General features: G+C 34.0%; 3 protein-coding genes and 1 pseudogene across 4 annotated transcripts in view; 1 reads left to right on the forward strand and 3 right to left on the reverse strand.

The window, feature by feature from the left end:
* Positions 1–395: 395 nt before the first annotated feature.
* The window catches only part of LOC146907863 (cuscuta receptor 1-like), a 39638-nt gene continuing 18711 nt past the window's right edge, over positions 396–21322 (reverse strand). The window contains exon 10 of the mRNA XM_085725139.1: positions 396–2694. Coding sequence (XP_085581265.1) covers positions 536–2694 — 2159 coding nt within the window. The 3' untranslated portion in view covers positions 396–535. The remainder of the gene's footprint in view (positions 2695–21322) is intronic.
* On the reverse strand, positions 4369–5559 carry LOC146907864 (receptor-like protein 13). Its single transcript, XM_085725151.1, has 3 exons — positions 5062–5559; positions 4842–4979; positions 4369–4719 (listed from the first exon to the last, which is right to left on the reverse strand). The coding sequence occupies exons 1-3, from the start codon at positions 5435–5437 to the stop codon at positions 4526–4528; spliced, it is 708 nt and encodes a 235-aa protein (XP_085581277.1). The 5' UTR covers positions 5438–5559; the 3' UTR covers positions 4369–4525.
* On the reverse strand, positions 12884–15300 carry LOC146907865 (uncharacterized; annotated as a pseudogene). Its single transcript, XR_015018402.1, has 4 exons — positions 14529–15300; positions 13391–14138; positions 13238–13318; positions 12884–13116 (listed from the first exon to the last, which is right to left on the reverse strand). The product of XR_015018402.1 is annotated as an uncharacterized LOC146907865 (transcript).
* On the forward strand, positions 18285–20149 carry LOC146907866 (U4/U6 small nuclear ribonucleoprotein Prp31 homolog). The gene is made up of 2 exons (XM_085725149.1): positions 18285–19487; positions 19748–20149. The coding sequence occupies exons 1-2, from the start codon at positions 18389–18391 to the stop codon at positions 19864–19866; spliced, it is 1218 nt and encodes a 405-aa protein (XP_085581275.1). The 5' UTR covers positions 18285–18388; the 3' UTR covers positions 19867–20149.

Genomic DNA, 21322 nt, shown 5'->3' on the forward strand with positions numbered 1-21322 from the left:
CTATCATAGGATGGGTATATTTAGACTTTAAAGATAAATATGTGGTGACAGAGGACCCGTGCGAGACTCCAATGTTGTCAATATCTACCCACCACTGCTTTCTATGTTTTGTTTGTGCTATATGAAATGTCTTGAATATAGTACATAAGCATTGTCATCCTATAATTGAGTTCTTCATTCTTCATCCATCCCATAATTGGAATCCAGATTAGTAGTAGTTTTTTTCATGAACAAATTTACTTAATCCGGTACCCACCAAATTTGTAGTGTAGTTTTTTTGGGTACATAATGTAGATGTTGTTACAGTGTAAGTTTCAGATTATTAGTCATAAACTCTTTTTCAAAACATTCCCCTAATGAAGCATAACCACTATTCATTTTTCACGAAGCATCTAAAAACAATAATACGTCTTAGTTTGTAAACAAACAAAATTATTTTAAATACAATATATGGATGTAAAATTCCATATTACACATACCACAAACAAAACAGAAACCCAAGGCATACAACCTCACATGTAATACATTTCTAAAATTAAAAAAACTTACACAAATTGTCCTTGATGAAGTAGTAGCAATTCATACACACCAATCCTATATAGTAAAACCATGCCTGCCTCCAATAAGGATTGATGTACAGAACAATTGGAATTACCAACACTATTGATGTGTATGCCACAACAAAGCTCACACGGAAAACATACATGTCCACCCAACTATCATCATCTCCATCCTTGTTCAAGCCATCTGGTAATGAACCAGGTGGTTGTCCACTTGGATTGCAACTTTTTGGCAGTGGTTGTCCACAAAGAAATTGATTACCCTCGTAGCTGCTTTCATCAAATGTACTAAATTGTCCTTTCCATTCAGGTGTTGCACCTAATAAATTGTTGTGTGCCACACTGAATACTTCAAGGAAGTTCAATCGACTTATCCGAGGAGGAATTTGTCCACTCAACATGTTAAAAGAAAGGTCTAAACTCTCCACTTGTACCAAATCAGAGAATGTTGCTGGAATTTTTCCAGTGAAATAATTGTTGGACAAGTTCAATGCTCGAATTCTTGTCAAGTTTCCAAGATCAGATGGAATACTTCCGTTTAGTCTATTGTGTGACAAGTCAATTCCAGACATATAAATAAGCACATTTGTTGTATAAGTTTCGGACCTTTTCTTTGAAGTAAAGGTTGCTTTCTCTTTGTCTAATCGTTCACTGCTATTATATCCACTTGGACTCATACCATTGAATTGATCCCTTGATATCTCTGGATCTTTATTCTCAAATGGCATTTTACCCAAACAACTAGGTATTTCCCCAGCAAAATTATTATAAGAAAGGTCTAGTATATTTAAATCTACTAGGTGGCATAATTGCTTCGGCATATTCCCTTTAAAGTGATTTCCCTTCAAAAGGAGGATTTTCAATCCTGTATAATGAATGTCATGAATTAAATCATGTAATCCATTTGTTATTTCATTGTTGCTAAGGTCTAATGTCACTAAGGAAGACCTTTCTCTGAACATGTTTTTGGACAAACAACTTAATTTGTTGTTGCTCAAATGGATAGAGATGGTAAAATTACTTACAAAAGATGGAACACAACCCGTCAAATTATTTTGGGAAAGATCCAGATAAGTAATACTTCTAAGTCCTGCCAGCTCTGATGGTATAGATCCTTCAAAATTATTGTTGGACATTGAGAGCTCAATCAAATTTGTACAATTTGACATTTGGCTTGGAATTTTCCCAGTTAAATTATTATTACTTAAGTCCACATGCTGGATGACATATGAGTTAAAAAAGTTACTTGGGATGTTACCAGAAAGGTTATTATCGTCCAACAATAATGATACAAGAGGGAGCATCGACAACATAGGAGGTATGAGTCCATGAAGATTGTTGTTTGAAAATCTTAAATATGTGAGATCATTTCCATCCCTAGTTAAGTTATATGGTATTTCTCCAGATAATTGATTATCTGACATGTCCAATGCATTTAAAAAGCTCAAGTGACCTAGCTCATAGGGAATTGTACCATGAATTGCATTTCTAGACATATTTAGATGAATCAAATTTGGAAAAACTGAACTGATATTATTGCTGAACATTTGACCTTTTATTGCATTGTTGGATATATCAATTCTTACCATGTTGAGATTGGGACGAGAAGGAAGCTGGAAATCTCCTATAAATGAACAACTCTCGAGAGTAAGATCTTCCATTTTTGTGTTGTTTTCTAATAACCAATTTGGGAACTCTCCGCTTAGTTTACAACCAGTGAAATCCACATAAGTCAAATTGTATTGGTAAAATAGAAAGTTTGGAAGTGGAATGGAATTTGCCTTAGTTGTTGAAGACAATTGAAGCACTTGCAATTGAAATTTGGGGACCCATGTTTTCATAGTTGTGTGTGAGTCATGGATTACTTTGTTCCCATTACCATAGATGAACTTAAGGTTTGAATGATTGGAAAATTGTGTGAATGAAATAGGGAATTCAAATTGGTTTCCTTCAAAATTTAGATATTCAAGTGAAGTAAAACTTGCAAGGATAGGACCAATATTACCAATAAAGTGATTATTATTAAGTGTCAAAGTCCGAACGGAAGTCATGTTGGCAAAAGATGAGGGGAGTTGCCCGACAAATTCATTGTAGGATAGATCTAACTCTTCCAACTTCTTAAGCTTATACCAAACTGAAAAATGAAATGTTGACAAAAATTTCAGTTTATTTCGAAATACATTTCAAATAATAAAAAAGGAAAAAAAATGGTTGTGATGCATATTGTTAAAGTTGTTCTAGTAACTGAAATGATAAATACAATTACCTCCAATCGGAGGATACCGTTTGTCCCACATCCTCCCACAAACAAAACTTTTAAAGAAGGCAAGTCCCCAATACTTTTTGAAAAACTCATTTTGTAAATTATTTATTGAGTACCCTTCTAAATGTAAGTTGAATGCATTCAGCTATTTTTATTTTTTAAAAAGTGCAATTGACTGCCGATACACATTAAATTCAAAGAGTAATAGGGCTTGGTGAGTGTAAATAAATGGTGGGTGGCTGATCGATAATAAGCTATTATACCATATTCATATTTAAGCCTAACCCATCATTAAAAAACTGGGCAATAAGGTGAATGTCTCCTATTTATAAATTATTTTTCTTTATTTTTAGTCTTAGATGAAGTGGTAATCTACTGGAATTAAACTCACACACAACTGTGAGATCTCAGGTCACGACGTCCGACCTTGCAATTTCGACATTTGTCAGATAAGTTAGGACTTCTAGACTCCTCTTTATAAATTCTTATTCAAAGTTCTATGATAGATAGAACTTCTATCTATCAAACAGTTGGGTTTTTCATGGAGTTACAACTCATACAATATTTAAAATCAATTGCTTAAATACCTTCACGAACAACGAAATTTACTAATTTGTTATCACTAAAATCGAGAATCTTTAAGCTGGGTAAAGTCAACAATCATGCAAAATATAAATAACGGACTGATTAATATTCTCACAATCTATATATCTAAGCTCCGGTTTGATTTTATTTTTGTCTCTGTAAATCTCTTTTCAAATTACTAGATGCGTTTATTATTTTTGTTCTAAACATACCCTTAATTAATACTACTAAATTGTCTTGAAATATGAAAAATTAAATTTAATACACATACAAACAAAGGACAATTTGGTAATATTAACACATAAAATAGACACATCAATTGCACTAACAACTTTTCTTAAGAAATGTGAAAAATGCAAAAGGTGTTTAAATATAGGGACGGAGGGAGTAATAATTTCAACGTATAAATCCGAGGTATTAAAATTCTCCTTCCAAGAACAGAGTAAAAAAATGGTATAAAAAATTTGAACTTACATTTTTTTGAATAGGAAAATATTGCACTTACCAATCAATCAAAAGTTATCTTATAAAAAAATTTATATCTAGAATTGACGCAGGAATATTGAAAAGACATTGCCATGATGATCATATCCAAGGACAGAGTATATCAAGCAAAAAAATATGTGTTTCAAATATAAATCTAAATATCAACACTCACCACTAATATCAAGTGATCCGGTCAAGTTGTTTGAACTTAAGTCAAGAGATTTGAGACGTGGAAGAACATTTAGGGATGAAAATATACTCTTGCCTAAATTGTTCCAAGATAAGTCAAGGATCTCCAAAGACCTCAGTTTTGATATATCTAGCAATACATAAGTTTACATGATTAGAGGTCCATATGTTTTTAAAAACGACAAAAAAATATATTAACAATTAATATGAAAAGTATGACATACTATGAATTGATTTCATAGTAAGTTCACTCTCTTGTAAACTTAAACTCTTGAGGGAAGCAAGTCCACTAAGAGCAGATGCAATATCAGTGTCACTGAAGTTGTTGATGGAGATGTCAAGGATCTCAAGATTCTTCAATGAGGCGCATAATCCTACATGTTAAATTAGTAGAGTGTGTTAGTGCACCAGTTAGCTACCTATCTTAATAAAATGGAAACCGTTAATCATTTCTATATAGCATACCTTGTATATGAAGATCTGACTCCAATCCAATCAAATTCAAATGGAGTTCCTTCAAAGATGTGACTCCCCTTAGTGAAGGAAGGATTTCATTACTCAAATTGTTGTAACTTATGTCAAGGACCTCCAGATTTAGCAACTTTGATGGAATTGTCTCCAAAACTATCTGAAAATCTATGGTACAATACAAATATGTATTAGTTATGAAATTAATTTGCTGAAGCAATTAAAACTATTGATTTCTTAAATTATTTATATTTTTTTAAGAAAGAAAACTAAAACTGGCCTGGCCTCACCGTGAAATGAAACCGAATTGCTGATATAAGCTAACGATAGAGATTTAACAGAAGAAAGTCCATCCACACAGGACAGAATGCCGATAGCATTCTCAAAATAATTTGCACTCAAAACAAGAACTTCCAAATTGTTCAACCCTGCACAATAATATATATGTAAATGAAAATTATGGTTATTATGTTCAAAATCTATTGATTTTTACTTTGTTTGAGAAATAACCTTGATGAGTTCTTGTACAATTGGATATTCCAGACGCTGATAGGTCGAGAGTCTTCAAATCTTTGAAGATTGCAAAATCTGAATAGTTAAGTTGTCCAATTGGAGGGATTGGGTCAGAAACAAACATATCCCAATGGTTGGGTGGTACAAATGTGAGTTTGGTGACTCTTCCAGTGGTGATGTTGCATTCAATTCCTTCCCATTCACAGCAATCACTGTTACTGCTAATGTTGTATTTCCAAGCCAGAGTATTTCCCAAACGGAAATTCATAGCAATAAGAGCTTCTCTCTCTTGTTTCCAACACCCTTCACAATACATCACTTCAAATGAAAAAACGAAAAGTAACAAAAACACGGCACCTACTAAGCTCTTCATATTTCTTCTTCACGTTTTGTTGTAAGACAATGGGATTAATTGGGTGTTTACATAAAGAATGTCATTCCAATAAACTAAATGTTTATCCGTCCATATATGAAATTTGAGGATATAATTGATTCGTTTGATAAATTAGATGAGTAAGGATAAAATGACTTGACTTGGCTAGCTAGAGTAGACTTAGCAGTCAACTTGACTTATCATTTATTGTACGCGCCGTGTTGAATACTTCCATCCATCCATTGCTTTGTTGAACCAAAAAATGCAAATATCTAAGAGCATCTTCGAAGTAAGTTGTGGGGTTTTTAGATAAGCATCACACACATAACTGAAGGGGGATCAAACAAAATTCTCTTTTTTTAGTTTTAGTGGCCGGGGTTTGAACCACGGATCTAGCATATTTTTATGCATTGTTCAACCAATTGAGCTAAGCTCACGAGGACAAATCAACCAAAATTCTTTGATGTTAAACATAAGGTGGCAACACCTAATTTAATTCTAAAAAAGATACTCCATCCATTTTTATATCTAAGCATTTTTTGACTAAAAATTTATCACAAAATATAAATTCTTTTTCAAATTACTAGATGCATTTATTATTATTTTTTTAAACATACCTTCCCAAGAATATTGACTCATTTCACTTTTCAATACAACATTAATTACTTTTTTCAAGTTATAACACTAACTAATACTACTTTCATCACTCTCAATTCAATATATTTTACTTTACATTTATGATAAAGAAGAATGCATCAATACTTGACAAAGACACTCAAAACCATTTTTCTCTTTCTTTTATTTATACACTTTTCGTAATCTGTGTGAAATGGTCAACTGACTCAGTCAAACTAGGACGGAGGGAGTACAAATTTGTCTTGAAATATGAAAAGTCAAATTAAATACACATACAAAGAAATGACAATTTGGTAATATTAATACATAAAATAGATACTTTAATTACATTAACAACTTTTCTTAAGAAATGTGAAAAGCATAACGGGTTACAAAATTAAATGATGCATTATAGGAATATAGGACAGCTTTCAAGACACACCTCAAGTTGTCACCTTATCAATTGGTCTATTGAAAAGCATAACGGGCTACAAAATTTCTCAATTTTGATGTAGAGGCAGCAGGAAAAAGGAGGGTAATCCATCTACCTGAACCGGAGGAATTGAGGCTAAAAACGTATGGAAATACAGTGATCTACAAGGAGCGAACAAAGAAATACTATCATGATAAACATCTTCTTATAAAAGAATTTTGTCCATGTCAACTAGTGCTCTTATTTAATTCTAGATTTAAACTATTTTTCAGGAAAACTTCGATCTAAATGGACAAGACCCTTCAAAGCCATCATTGAGTTTCATAATGGAGCAGTCGAATTGGAAGATCCAACAAGCAAGGACACAAACAAAGTGAATGTGAAAAAACTAAAAATCTATTAAGGAAATAGAAGTGAAGTACTCCTCTTGGAGGACGTGAATATCTAGGATGCAACGTAGACTTATCTGTCAGGCTTGAGACATAAAACATGAGTTGAATGGGAGTCAACCATTAGTTTATTTTCTCTGCTATTTTCCTTTCTAATACTTTAGGATTTTGTCGAAACAATAACTTGCTTGAATTATTGCTAATTCTAACAACTGTTTATTGTAAATTTTGCATAAATTAGATAACATTTCCATTTTAAATTGTTTTAGTCTCATAAAGTCATTTTCAGACAATTACATTAAAAGGTTAGCTTACCCCCGAAGTTCAGTAGCACGATAACTATTGGGGTTTGCTGAAGAATATACTCATAAAAATCACCCCCGAAGTTCCATGTTTGAATGTCATTTTTGGTTCAGACTTACGGTCGTTCTTTACGGACTATCAATCATATTATTTTACACACGAGGCACTTGTTTGGTACCTTGAGCCTTTTCAAGCCATTCTTATCATTATTATCCTTTGTTGTTACTAATCATCTCACAAGTTTAAACTCATAATGTTATCTATTTGATTTCTTTGGAGTTAGATATAATATTTTAAGGAACTTTGTATGATTTAAAATTAAATATGAGGTTTCTTTTTGATTTCTTTGGAGTTAGATATAATAGTTCAAACTTGAACGGTCAAACCTATATCACATTCTTTGTTGATTCAATATTTAATTTTGATAAAAACTGACATGCTTTCTGCTGTGAGAATGATAGTGAAATCCTTGTTTATCAAATGCCGTTGTTGCCGGAGATTGCATCAATATATAGTTTTGAAATAGTTAGCTTGCATCTTATTTATGAATTAATATATAATTTTGTACATTTTTATGTTCTGTCAAATTCGCTAAAGTTGTTGAGCTATCGATATTTGACACTGTTTGGTTTTTTTTAACATTTGGTTATGGTTTATGTAACATTATTTTGAATTTCTCATCAATATATTTTAATTTCTTCATAATTTATTCTGCATTCAAAATCTTATATGAAATAAATAAGTTTCTTTAACAAAGATTATAACTTTTTTTTTAACAAGTCAAAATGAAATATATTCACAAAACCACAGTAATCCCTTCAGCACAAGGTGTGCCAAAAAGACTACTAAAAATATAAGTTGTCCAGAGAGTAACAAGAGAACAGTGTTAGCCAAGACCCAAACACAAGGGGATTCGACCACCACATTTGGGTACCGAAAACAAAAGTAACATGTTTTGCTTTCAGCCACCACAAAGAATAATATTTAACTTTTTCTAGTAACTGATAACTAGTGCATTCTTGATTTTTAAACAACTGATTATTTCATTCATTCCATAAAATCCAGGAGCACAAAAGTCATATGAGATGAAGAAAATTACGTCGGGCATTCAAAAAATTATGTATCTGAGAATCCTCTTTGCTGCTATCAGATGAGATTTCCTTGGATCATGCATGAACCTGCTGATCACACTCACTGAGTAGCATATGTCTGGTCTGCTATTACACAAATACCTCAGAGATCCCACAATTTGCCTGAACATTGTGGAATTCACTTTCTCCTCTTCAATGCATTCATCCAGCTTTGAGTTTGTTTCTGATGGATTTGAAACTGTATTGCAGTTTTTCATTTCAAACTTATCAAGCAATTCACCAATGTATTTCTGCTGATACATCACCATCCCATCTTTCAATTTCACAAATTTCATTCCTAAGAAGAATGAAAGTTCACCCAGATCAGTCATTTCAAACTCCTACTTCAGTTTCTTCTTAGTTTTCTCAATTTCTGATGTTGAGGTACCAGTGATAAGTAAATCATCAACATACAGACAGATTATAACAGTTCCTCCATCAGAAAGTTTCTGAACATATACACCAAACTCAACTAAACACCTTTCAAAGCCTATTTGGGTTAAAACCTGATCAATCTTCTTATTCCATGCTCTAGGAGCCTGTTTTAATCCATATAGAGCTTTGTGCAGTTTATACACCATATTTTCTTTCCCAGCAATTTCAAAACCTGGTGGTTGTTATACATACACTATCTCTTCCAGTGGGCCATTTAGAAATGTTGACTTTACATCTAAATGGTAGAGTGACCACTCATTCTTACAAGCAATAGCAGTGACTAACCTCACAGTTTCAATTCTAGCAACTGGAGCAAACACTTCATTATAGTCTATGCCTTGCTTCTGAAGAAAACCTCTAGCCACTAATCTTGCTTTGTGCTTAGAGACTTGTCCACCAGGGTTCAACTTCACTTTGAATACCCATTTGACATCAATTTTCTTTTTCTTGTCTGGCAAGTCAACTAGCTCCCAGGTTTGATTCTTCTCAATTGACTGCAGTTCTTCAGCCATAGCTCTTTTCCAAACATCAGTCTTCAAAGCTTCTTTGTAATTAACTGGTTCAGCATCTGCTAATAGTTCAAAGTGAATGAAATCACCTTCATCATTCACTGCATTATCAGAGGTTACTTCACAATCAGTCAATCTGGCAGGTGGATTTCTGTTCCTTTGAGGTCTTGCTGGTGTTATCATTTCCTCTTGATCATCTGCAGTCACTTCATGATCATCTTCACCTTCTGATTCATCACTTGAATCATGGTATATGTAGCTTTGCTGGAATTCACTGTTGTACTCAGGTTCATTTTCCATTTCCACTTCTCAGCTTCATTCACTATCACATCTCTGCTGAAATGAACCTTCTGATTCACAGGATTGTACAGTTTGTATGCACCAGTAGGATGATACCCTATGAGTATCATAATTTCACTTTTATCTTCTAGCTTGCTTCTTCTAGCATCTGGTACATGCTTATAACACAAGGAACCAAACATTTTTAAGTGTTTAACACTGGGCTTCCTTCCACACCAAGCTTCTTCTGGCACCTTCAGATTTAGCTTCTTAGTGGGACACTTGTTTAGAATGTAAGCAGCAGTAGTTACTGCTTAACCCCAAAACTTGTGTGGCAAATTCTTCTACTTAAGCATGCTTCTGGTCATGTTTAGCAGAGTCTTGTTTCGTCTTTCTGCCAGTTCATTATGCTGAGGAGTATATGGAGCAGTTACTTCATGAACAATTCCTTGACTTGTGCAGAAAGCTTCAAAATCCTTTGAGGTATACTCACCTCCACCATCTGTCCTTAAAATCTTAATAGATTTATCACTTTCCTTTTCTACTAAGACATTGAATTTTTTGAATGTTTCCAAAGCTTCATTCTTAAGCTTAATAGTAAACAACCAAATCATTCTTGTGAATTCATCAATAAAGGTAATGAAGTACTTACTACCACCAAGAGTAGGTACCTCAAGTGGGACACAAATATCTGAATGAACAACTAGCAGTGCTTCACTTGCTCTTTTAGGTGCATCAGATACAAATGGCAATCTACTTTGCTTGCTCTTCACACATATTTCACATATGGATTTCTTGGCATTCAACTTTGGCAAGCCATTCACTAAATCTTTAGAACTCAATTCACTAAGACTTCTAAAGTTTAGGTGCCCATACTTCAAATGCCACTATGCTTCAGCATCTTCAATGACAGTTGCAGACATACACATCATCCTGTTGCTTGATATGTTGCATCTATAGGTTCTGTTCTTTTACAAAGTAGATTTCAACACCAGATTCTTCTTTGGATCAAACAGTTTCAAAGATTCACCCTCCATTGAAACTGAGAATCCTTTCTCCACTAATTGACCTATGCTCATCAGATTACACTTCATATCTGGGATATAGAACACATCTTCAATTATGACTTTACCACCAAAATTCCTCCTCATCACTATGTTACCACTACCTTCTGATGCAAGCTTCCTATTGTCAGCCAATTTGATACTAGTTTTCTTGCTAGCATCAAAATTAGTTAACCACTCTCTATGAGCTGTCATATGATTAGAACACCCAGAGTCAAGGTACCACTCTTCACCTTTCATCCTGTCTTCACATGTGGCAGCCATTAACAACACTGCATCAGGGTCACCTCCATGAGCAATATTGGCTTCTTCAGTATTCTGATCTTTCTTGAACCAACATTCATCAGCAAAATGTCCATACTTGTCACAATTATAACACTGAACCTTACTCTTGTCAAAATCCTTCTTCTTGTTCTGATTTTTTCCAAAACCTCCTCTTTTAAAAGATTCAGTTTTGTTATAAGTCTTGGATTTTGAATTGTTGGACCAGTTTGATTTACCCTTCCCTTTCTTGGAGTTTTTATGATTTCCTTCTTTCTTTGTTGTTTAAGCTTGAAGGGCTTGCTGAGATGATCTTTCAGAACTTCTATCAATCCCCAGAAGTTCATGTGCTTCAAGTGAACTCTGCAACTCTTCAATCTTCATAGTTTTCACATCCTTTGCTTCTTGGATTGCTACTACTATGAAGTCAAATTTTGGGCTTAAAGATCTCAGTACCTTTTCAACTACCATCTGATCAGAAATGTTTTCACCACAGTTCTTCATCAAATTCACGATTTCAATCATCTTTGAGAAATAATCACTCACCTTCTGGTCTTCTTCCATCTGCATCATTTCATACTTCCTTCTATATGATTGCAGCTTGACCTGTTTCACCTTTTCACCCCCATTGTGATAATTCTCAAGAATGTCCCATGCTTCCTTTGATCTTGTTGCTTTGGCTATCTTCTCAAAGTGTTGATTATCAACATTCTGTTGAATGTAGAACATAGTCTTGCAATCTTTCTTCTTGTTTTCTCTGAACGCAGCTCTCTGCACATCAGTATCATTTGCAGAAGGTTCTTCAAACCCATTCTGAACAAGATCACTCACATCTTGCGCGCCAAACAACGATCTCATCAAAGCGCTCCATCGTTCCCAATTCTTGTCATCAAGAATCAAGATGTTCGATCCAAAACCATTTGTGTTCATCTTGCTAAATCTCAGAAAACAGAGAAATCAATACACACACCTCACTCTTTGGTTCCCGATGATGATTCCCCTCACTTTCACTCGTGTTTCCCAAGATTCAACCAGGCTCTCGATGCCAATTGTTAGAACAATCACAATGTTCTTTGCGCAGTAAAAGTGCTTATGAAGAATTAGCTGTTTTAAGCAAGATGAGAAATAACAGAATTATTTGTAAAACTGAAAGAGAGAAAACTAATGGAAATTTTTATTGATTCAGACACATTCTCTAATATTTACAACATATGAGTGAGTATATATACAACTAGACGTTGTAACAAACTACTCTAACAAACTAACTCCCTTGGTTAACAAGCTAACCAAAGTTTTTTAGTAGACCCAGCTTCTGAAGACATCAGAGGCTATACATCAGAAGCTACACTTCAGAAGCTAGACATCAGAAGCTACACTTCAGAAGCTAGCTGATGTTCAGAGGCTGCACTTCAGAAGCTGTTGTTCAGAAGCTGCTGTTCAGAAGCTGCACTTCAGAAACTGAACAACAGTTATTGATTAATATTCAAATACCAAAAAGATATAGATACTGACATATCAACACTACAAATATATAACAATAGCAACACTGACACTAAATAAAAGACAAACATTATTCCAAAACTACCTATATTGTTAATCATATTATACACATGTAGTATTTAATGTGTTTTCAACCTTTGTTAGTGTTCATCGTTGCTTCTATACATCTTTAAATCTCATAGTATCGTTGCTTATACACATCGTTGAATCTCATTGAATGTGTCTAAAGAATATATAAAGTGTGAAGTAAAGGAAAAAAATGAGACATTGTTTGAACTGTCGGACTTGTGTGAATGCAAGTGTTGTATACCGATACATGTAAGACATGAAGACACGCCTAATCTCAAAAAACATAATGAATTTAAAAATCCATGAAAGAAATGAAAAATAGTTTAGGAAGCAAAAATTCAACATGGGTTTGACATATATCCACATATTGGAGTATTATGTACCAAGTCACAAACTAAACTTTTTTGAAATATTGATGTGTGGCTCCATCAAAAAGAGAATTCGGTTCAACAATAAACCTATCAACAAAGATTTAAGTAAATAAAAATTAGTGATACCTGTATTTTAGGGGGCAGGGGCAATTCTTCCACCAAAGTAGCTCTTGGAACCTGCAAAACTTGAGTACCACTAGAACAATCCGGAATATGAACACTCAAACTTGGAGCATTATTTATGCCTAATGCCTCAAAGTTAGATTCTGGTCTAGCCCCATCTTCAGGAGCAGAAAAGGCAGAAGTTGAGACCTGTATGTCCTTATGATCAACAAAAGGAAGTTGATTAATTAGGTTGGTACATCTTTAGCACAGAATAACCCTATTATGGAGAAGAGAGTAATCTAAACTTGATAGGTAAAATATTTAGTCATTTCTCCACCTTAACAGTTCTTATAAATTGGTTGAGACCATTTGTCAAAGCAGATGTTGATACCAATGAAGCTTTAAGTATGTTGAGACCCTGTAACATGTAACCAAAAGTAAGTGTAGTGTTGGCAAATAGAGAACAGTTACAAGATGAACATGTGCATACCTCCTTGATACCAATTTTGATAACTCTTTCCTCCAAATCAGATAGAGGGACTTTTGATTTTTTTAGAAGTGACATAGTAGAAATGGACGACATTGGACTCACACACAAGTCGTCTGCCACCAATATACATTGACGGTCCTTTGGCATATGATGATTTTGCATTAGAAGACTTGGGATCAACCACTTTAAATGGTACATACTTTTCTTCATGAATTCTATTATAGTTAGAATACAACATTTCTTTTGTAAGGTCGGTATACCTCATTCTTGTGTAATCATAGTAAGTATGACAATAATTCACAGGTAAGAAAGCTGCGCCAATTGGTAATATCTGGTTCTTGAGTTCAAATTGTGGGGCAATGAGAGGCTTGCATAGTTTGTCTTTGAGTCCCTCTGACATTAAATATATGTCTAGACTCAAATCAGAAAAGCTCTTGTATAAGTTATCAATGCAGCTTAAAGAAGAGAATCCTTGAAGCATATGCAACACTCCTCCTAAGGGGAAAGTTATAAGACTAAAAACAAAGTCAATAAATCATCGCCTGCTTCAACAAACAGAATTTGTTCATTTGATTTTCTTAGTCACTTTCACAGACATTTGTCTGTCCTCATCGGATGGTAGCAGCTCTCCAATCGGAAACTCAATATTGCTTCTTACATTCAAATTATGAACAGATTGGCTCTTCTGTAAAATAAAATTCGTCAAAGGGGTCTTTGAGATTAATGATAACTTGAGAAGATCAACTACCTATACAAATCGAATAAGAAATAATAAATTAGAGAAAATAATCGAATATTCAAAGATGAGAAATACTCCCTCTGTTTCAAAATGAGTGTCGCTTTAGCAAAAAAAAATTGTTTCAAAATGAGTGTCGCTTTCGGTTTCCAATGCAATAATAACTTTTTCTTTTCAATTGTACCCTCCAATTAATACTCTGCACATTACTTCCAAAATATTACTTTTAAAACTAACCAATAGTTAATAAGGATAATTTGGTAAAATAACCATTCTCTTTCTCTTAATCATTGCATTTCTTAATATGTGTGTAAACACCTAAAACGACACTCATTTTGAAACGGAGGGAGTATTATATATATATATATATATATAGATGACATAGAAGCTGAAAAGACATGCCTCTTTCTTGTTGATGTCAACAGCTTGTTCCTCAATAGCATCAATAGTCTCGACTCCAAGCTTTTGAAGTATATCTAAACTTGCTCCAAAAACATTAGGCATAACACAAAGATCGTCACAAATGATAAAAGTAGCATTTTCCTTTACAAAACCATTTTCTGGATTTAAACCTGTAGGGAATACTTCGCTGTTCATTACTTTCCCACAATAGCATTTTTTATTTGTAAAAATGCTCAAAAGGCATCCTGTTACCTTTTTTCTACAATTCCAATTCTGGCAAACAAAGTACTGCAAGGGTTCTGTGTCGTCTATATTCAGTTTCCAGCTGTCGGCAGTAATCTTCCATGGAGTTTCTAGGTTGCAGTAGCATTTCCTTGCAAGTAAGTGAGCACAAATATTGTTGATCAAGATTTAACACACTTTGATACAGTGAGCTAATGCTGCCAAATTTCACTGCTTCAATATTTGAGTCCTTAGCAACGAGTCTAGCAATAGTCCCTAAAGGCAATGTTAAGAAGCTGAAGAGAGCATCAACGAAAACCTTCCCAGCCTCAGCATACACAACTTTGTTCTTTTCTTTGTCCACCAAAACTCTCAAGCGAACATTATCAACTTGTTCAACTGATTCAGTCTGAATGGAAGCCATAGTATATCAATGGAAGAAGACACAAAATACAGAGAGATCCTAAAACAACTATCCAAAATGTCCTTATAATAAAGAGATTTTGTTTTTAATTGACGTTTTCTTTCTTCTATGAAAAGTGAAGTTAATATTTACTACGGCATCAATGTTTTCTACTAGTTTCTAGACGACTTTGAAAAGTGAAACTAAAAGTGTAACCATTAAATCACACACATGAGATATGTAACCATTAAAATCCTTGGTTAGCCAAACGAAACACTTGATCATTTTGTATGCTTAATTAAAAAAGTAGAGATAACAATCGGTGTGGGGCTATCCAATGGACACGGAAAAAACTCGGTGGAATTAATTAAAAGCAATAGTCCGTTTATTTTTAAGTGTCTCTTTTTATGAATTTTTTTCTTTGGAGAATGTTAACTAGTGCCCCGGGGGCATTGGTTAAGCAATTAAAAGAGGAAAGATTTTATTAAAAAGTTATATAATAATTTTGAATTCCTTAACCGGTGCCCCGGAGGACACCGGTTAACAAAACCCTTTTTCTTTTTCTTTAACTGACACTTTTGAAGTTTAATGCAATATTAAATGTTATTTTACCAGTATTATCCATACTTATTTACTATTGAGAGATGAATTTACGTAAAAGAGTAACTTTACCCTTAAGTTTACCACGTTTACATCATCTCTAGATTTAGTACCACTTACACTCTTTTCCTTACTATTGGATAGTACTACTTATACTTATATCTATCATATACTCCCTCCGATCCTTATTATAAGAAACAATTGACTTTTTAGGTTCATTGAATAATTAATGTATCTCGTTATAAATATAGACTAGATACATCACTTACACAATGAACCTAAAATGTCAACTGTTTCTTATATATAGGACCCGAGGGAGTAGTTAGAATAAACCATTTCTTTTACAAAAAGAAATGGTTGTAACTAACACAGACAACCAGGTTTGATGAGAGAGAAAAACATGCACAAGGCAAGGATACATGGATGTATGAACAAGAACGCGTATACAAGTTGCTCAAAACTAGAATATGAGGGAAGATCCGGAGCTTTGAGGGAAATCTGAGTCCGACGGTCCACACTGGAGCCTGGTCAGGGTTCTGACGTGCTGCCACACACGGTGGTTGTGGCGGATAAATAGATCCTTGCATCGGTGAAAGATGACGCGCGTGAGAGACAATCTGGCGGCAGAATTTTAGGGTTTGAACGAACTGGAGGTTGTGGTTCTGATGGTAGGTTCGTTTGCCGAAAAAGTCACCATAATGAGCGTCGGCAGCAGCGGCACCGATGGTCTGTGATGAAATCAAATGTCGAAAATTGACACGGTAGTGGAGAAGTGGAAAATCGGAGTTGAAACATGGTTTGTCGAAAAAAATTCTCACCGAAAGACAGTAGGTCCACCGGGTAAACATAGATTAGGGATGTCTCTCAAAAGCTCTAGATACCATGTTGAATAAGAGAGAAAAGAGAGACATATAATGAAAACCTTGTGTCTAAATAGCACAACAAAAGATTTATTATATGGTTAATTGTTTAAATTGACCCTGTAAAATACGTGATGTTTGAAAGATGACATTGTAAAATAAAAAATAGATATTCTAACTCTATAATTTGAAATTCTTCTTAGTTTTTACTCTATAATATACACGTGGTCCAAAAAAGTTATAGAGATTGAATTTTTTCATGATTTTTTTTTCCAGGCATCTTTAGTATGTTAAAACATATCTTTACACAATAAAATTATATTTTTCCGACTAGGGTCAAATTTATTATGAATTTTTATTCACCATAATTATGAATTTCTCAAACCATTCATAATTAATTTGTATCTCGTTTAAAATCTCTAAAATTTCATAGTGAAGGTTCTTATGATGTTCTAACCATGGCTTCAAAATTAAAGAACAGAATTTGACCCATGACGCTTACTTGGAACAAATTTGCAATTTTGCATGTTTTGGTTGAAAAATAATAGTAAATCGAAACATCTTTGAAATAATAGTAGTTTTTTTGGACTTCAACTATAATGCAGGGTAAAAAATAATAAGAATATCAAATTATAGGGTTAGAACATGTGCTTTTTATTTTTAAGGGTCATTTTTTAGACTTCACATATATTACAGGGTCAATTTCAATAATTAACCCCTTTTTTTTTTGAAGGAAATAATTAACCCTTTATTATATAGTAGTAATGTAGCTTAGAGACTAAGTTATGATATATGTTCAAACCTTCATCGTTGAGGTTAAATATTTTTTTCCTTCCAAAATGTGTTGCTCCAACTCTTTCCCATCAAAATTCATAATCATATTTCATCGACAAAATAATGGCATTAACAAAATAATAGGCATTCTCGTGAAGTAAAAGACTTCGACAATTCATCTATAAATCAAACCCTAATAACATCAAGTAAATGCTTATAAAAAGGCCGACATTTGATAAAAGAAAAATAGAAATTGATTTTCCCAGAAAAGAAGTTGCCAGAAACACAAGGAAAATACGGGTTTACCCCCAATTGTAGTTAGGAAAAGTGATCTAGATGTTGAATTTTTTCACGATTTTTTGCAGGCATGTTTAGGACATAAAAAAAAATTTCCTACAACAAATTAGAATTTTCCGACAATCGGACGGATTAAATATGAACTGTTAACGAGGCAAAAACTCAAGAAACCAAAATATCGACCTAGAAATCGAATTTTGGTCTGGTTTTTTGCAGACACCTCTGTAAAAATACATATATAGATGATTTTCAAAGTTCCGGAACCATCTGGCTAAACCTCGATTTATTTTTCGACCGAAATGCATAAAATCACAATTGTTTCCCAAGTGTGCATCCAACCACGAGTCAAATTTTGTTCGCCAAATATTCAAGCCAAATTTTGAACTCTCATACAACCATCCAATGTAACGAGGGCATGGACGAACCAAATTTGCTTTCAGATTGTTGGAAATATTAATAGAAAATAGAATAAGTGGAGTGAAAAAGTTAAATAATAAAAAGGACAAAATTGGAATTATAATTTATAAGTGATTGGTTCAAAGAAAAACGCAACAAACTAATAAAAAAAAAGGCCAATATAGTGGTATAAAAAGGACTAGTAAATCAAATAAACCTTTCAAAAAGAATATAGTGGTATAATTTACACACCCTTTTCACTCATTTTTTCTTCCTTTTGATTCCATCGGTTCTACTCTCCTCTACTCATGGCTACACCCGATTACACCTTCTTTACCGACCTCAACTCACTTGAACTCGATGATGATGCGGATTTTGATTTTGTTGGTGACCTAAACTCTAATGATGATGATTTGTTCAAGTTGTACAGAAACCGTCAGCGATATACTGATATCCTACTAAAACTACAGAAAGCCGTGGAAGCCGATTCAGATGTCGTCGGAGAAGGATACAAATTAATCATGGAGTGCAATCTTTTGTCAGCTGAAATTGATTATGAAATTGTTCTCGTACACAATTTTATTCGCAGCAAATATTGCTTGAAATTTCCAGAACTTGAGTCGATAGTACATCATCCTGTCGATTGTGCTCGTGTCGTTAAGAAGATAGGAAATCAAACTGATCCATCTCTCTTTGATTTACAAGGGCTCTTACCTTCATCCATTATAATGGTTGTATCACTTACATCTTCAACTACATCGGGGAAGCTACTTCCAAACGAAGTACTTAACAAGATAATCGATGCTTGCGATCACGCTATTGCTCTTGATTCACTGAAGAATAAGATTGTTGATTTGGTAGAAAGTAGAATGAGTTACGTTTCCCCTAATCTTTCTGCTGTTGTTGGCAGTGTAGTAGGAGCTAAACTCATTGTAACAGCTGGTGGCTTATCTTCTCTTGCAAACATGCCTGCCTGCAATGTTCAACTTCTCGGATCCAAACAAATAAACCCTGCTGGCTTCTCTTCTGCAACATCTCGATTCCATGATTGTTACCTAGAGCAAACTCAACTTATTCAGACTACACCTCCACCTCTAAGGATGCGAGCTTACAGACTCTTAGCTGCAAAATCTACCCTTGCTGCACGAGTAGACTTAATACATGGGGACCCATCGGGGAAAACTGGAACAACTCTTAAAGATGAGATCCGCACTAAAATTGAAAAGTGGCAAGAGCCTTCTCCTGCTAAGCGACCCAAACCACTTCCGGTGCCTGATGCTGAGCCTAAAAAGAAGAAAAGAGGTGGTCGTAGACTTAGGAAGATAAAAGAGAAGTATGCAAAGGCAGATAGGAAGTTAGCCAAAGCCAATCGGATGCAATTCGGAGTTGCAGAAGAGAGCTGTTTAGGTAGTTTCTGTTTTACCAGATTTGACATGTCCTGAAATTATTTACTTTCCTAGTTCAATGCTTTGCATTCTTTATTTCTAATTGTGATGGCTAACATTAGTCACCTCTTTTCAGTGTACTTTGGATATGATTTCTATTAAATATATTAATAAATCGCATATCCATATTCTCATGTTTTCTCCTTATTATATTTTTATGTTATTGTTTTCTACTTATTTTTTTCTATTTTTGTGTTATCGGGTTATGGAATGCTTGGTTAGGCTGGCAGTGGCAGGCTTCGTGTTTCAGTAGGTCAACGCTAACTTGCTGCAAGTGGCTAAGAACCGAGGGTCATTATGTTTGTAAAGATAAGTGTCATTTTATCTTTTCAAAATACTAGCTTTAATTGTTATGAATATTTTGGTGGATGTCCATTTCCCAAGTCTTAACATATTTCTTATCAGTTACTTATAACTTCCATGGGTAAAGACTTTAACCAAAGTTATTGCTTAATGTGACACTGATGAAGGCAACTTTAATGGCTTAATGTTATACCAGAATAGGCCACGTAAAAACTTCGACTTCTGATCATGGTATTTCTTGGTCTGACATCTGAACCAATTTAGATCTCTTTAAAAGCAAACGTTTTATAAGCAAGTTTCAGCATAGTTGTACTTGTATTGTTATTGAAAAAAACAAAACAAAGTTGCATTGTTATTACTTCTCTAGGTGAATTGCCAATATTTGTTACAATGGCAGATAATTATACTTGATCCATTGAACAAGTTAACCATATTCGGCTAAGAGTTATGGTGGACAGAGAAAGGAACAAAGTTGTGTATGCTGAGGCAGGAAAGGATTTTGTTGATGCTCTTTTGAGTTTCTTAACATTGCCTTTAGGAACTATTGCAAGACTAGTGGCTAAGCAGGCAAGGAACTATTGCTTTTTTGAGTCCCTCTATTTGATTTGGAGGAAAAAGTCCTCAAAATAGGGGTGAAAGAGGTAAGTAACTAAGAATTTTCACTAGACATAAGAGTTTTCATTCATAGTAATTTTTGTTTTCCTTTTATTATGGAGTTACACTTTTTGATTAAATATTATAGGGTCTCAGCATACTGAAAGCATCATATTGATCTCAACATCTGCTTTGACATGTGGTCTCAAGCAATTTATAAGAACCATTAAAGTGGAGAAATGAATGATTTAGAACAGTAGCCGTCACAGATTTAGAGCAGTGTTGATGTGTTTGGGAGACTACTCAATCAATTATTTTGTTAATCTTTTGTGGAAAATATTTTGAATATCTGATCGTTTCTCAATTATTTTGTGTGCTATATTTTGGAATGATTGCTATAATAGTGTAGAATATTGTACTGATATTGATCTTAGAATTAGAACTATATGTGAGAATTACCATAAAACCAAATCAAATTAATTTCGAAACCGAAATAAGAAAACAGGAACATGTAACTTTATTATTGATAGAAATCAAAGATGAGTCGAGGTAGTCTTCTACCAGCCCTGTAGTGTAGCAATCAATGGGTCTCAAGTTATATTGGCACATGTAATCTTACTAACACGCTAAAGGGAAGCCTTATTCAACTTCAACCATGAAGTTCCACAATGAAGAGTTGATGTAACGGCAAATAAAGATTAATACTAATTAGAGGAGAGAAAGAAAATTACATTTCATGTCCCCATTTAAAAGCTTTGTCAATTTCAGGACCCTTCTTAAGGAAAGTACTACCTTAGTACTGTCTCATTTCTGTAGTGCTGCACGCAAATTACCTTTTCATTTCAATTTAATCAAGACTGTAGTTATGTAAAAACATGTATAGTACAGAGTACATCAAGC

This window comes from Medicago sativa, chromosome 7, assembly GCF_051527215.1.
Source record: "Medicago sativa cultivar Bolivia chromosome 7, Bolivia_mono, whole genome shotgun sequence".
NCBI classification, from domain to species: Eukaryota; Viridiplantae; Streptophyta; class Magnoliopsida; order Fabales; family Fabaceae; genus Medicago; species Medicago sativa.

What these genes read in the sequence shown, in the direction of transcription:
- LOC146907864 (XM_085725151.1), bottom strand. Translation starts at nt 5,437, where the DNA reads ATGAAGAGCTTAGTAGGTGCCGTGTTTTTGTTACTTTTCGTTTTTTCA. An exon ending in TTGTACAAGAACTCATCAAG is followed by an intron (nt 4,980 to 5,061) that starts GTTATTTCTCAA and finishes ATTATTGTGCAG; the next exon opens with GGTTGAACAATTTGGAAGTT. An exon ending in CAATTCGGTTTCATTTCACG is followed by an intron (nt 4,720 to 4,841) that starts GTGAGGCCAGGC and finishes ATTGTACCATAG; the next exon opens with ATTTTCAGATAGTTTTGGAG.
- LOC146907866 (XM_085725149.1), top strand. Translation starts at nt 18,389, where the DNA reads ATGGCTACACCCGATTACACCTTCTTTACCGACCTCAACTCACTTGAA. An exon ending in TGCAGAAGAGAGCTGTTTAG is followed by an intron (nt 19,488 to 19,747) that starts GTAGTTTCTGTT and finishes ATGCTTGGTTAG; the next exon opens with GCTGGCAGTGGCAGGCTTCG.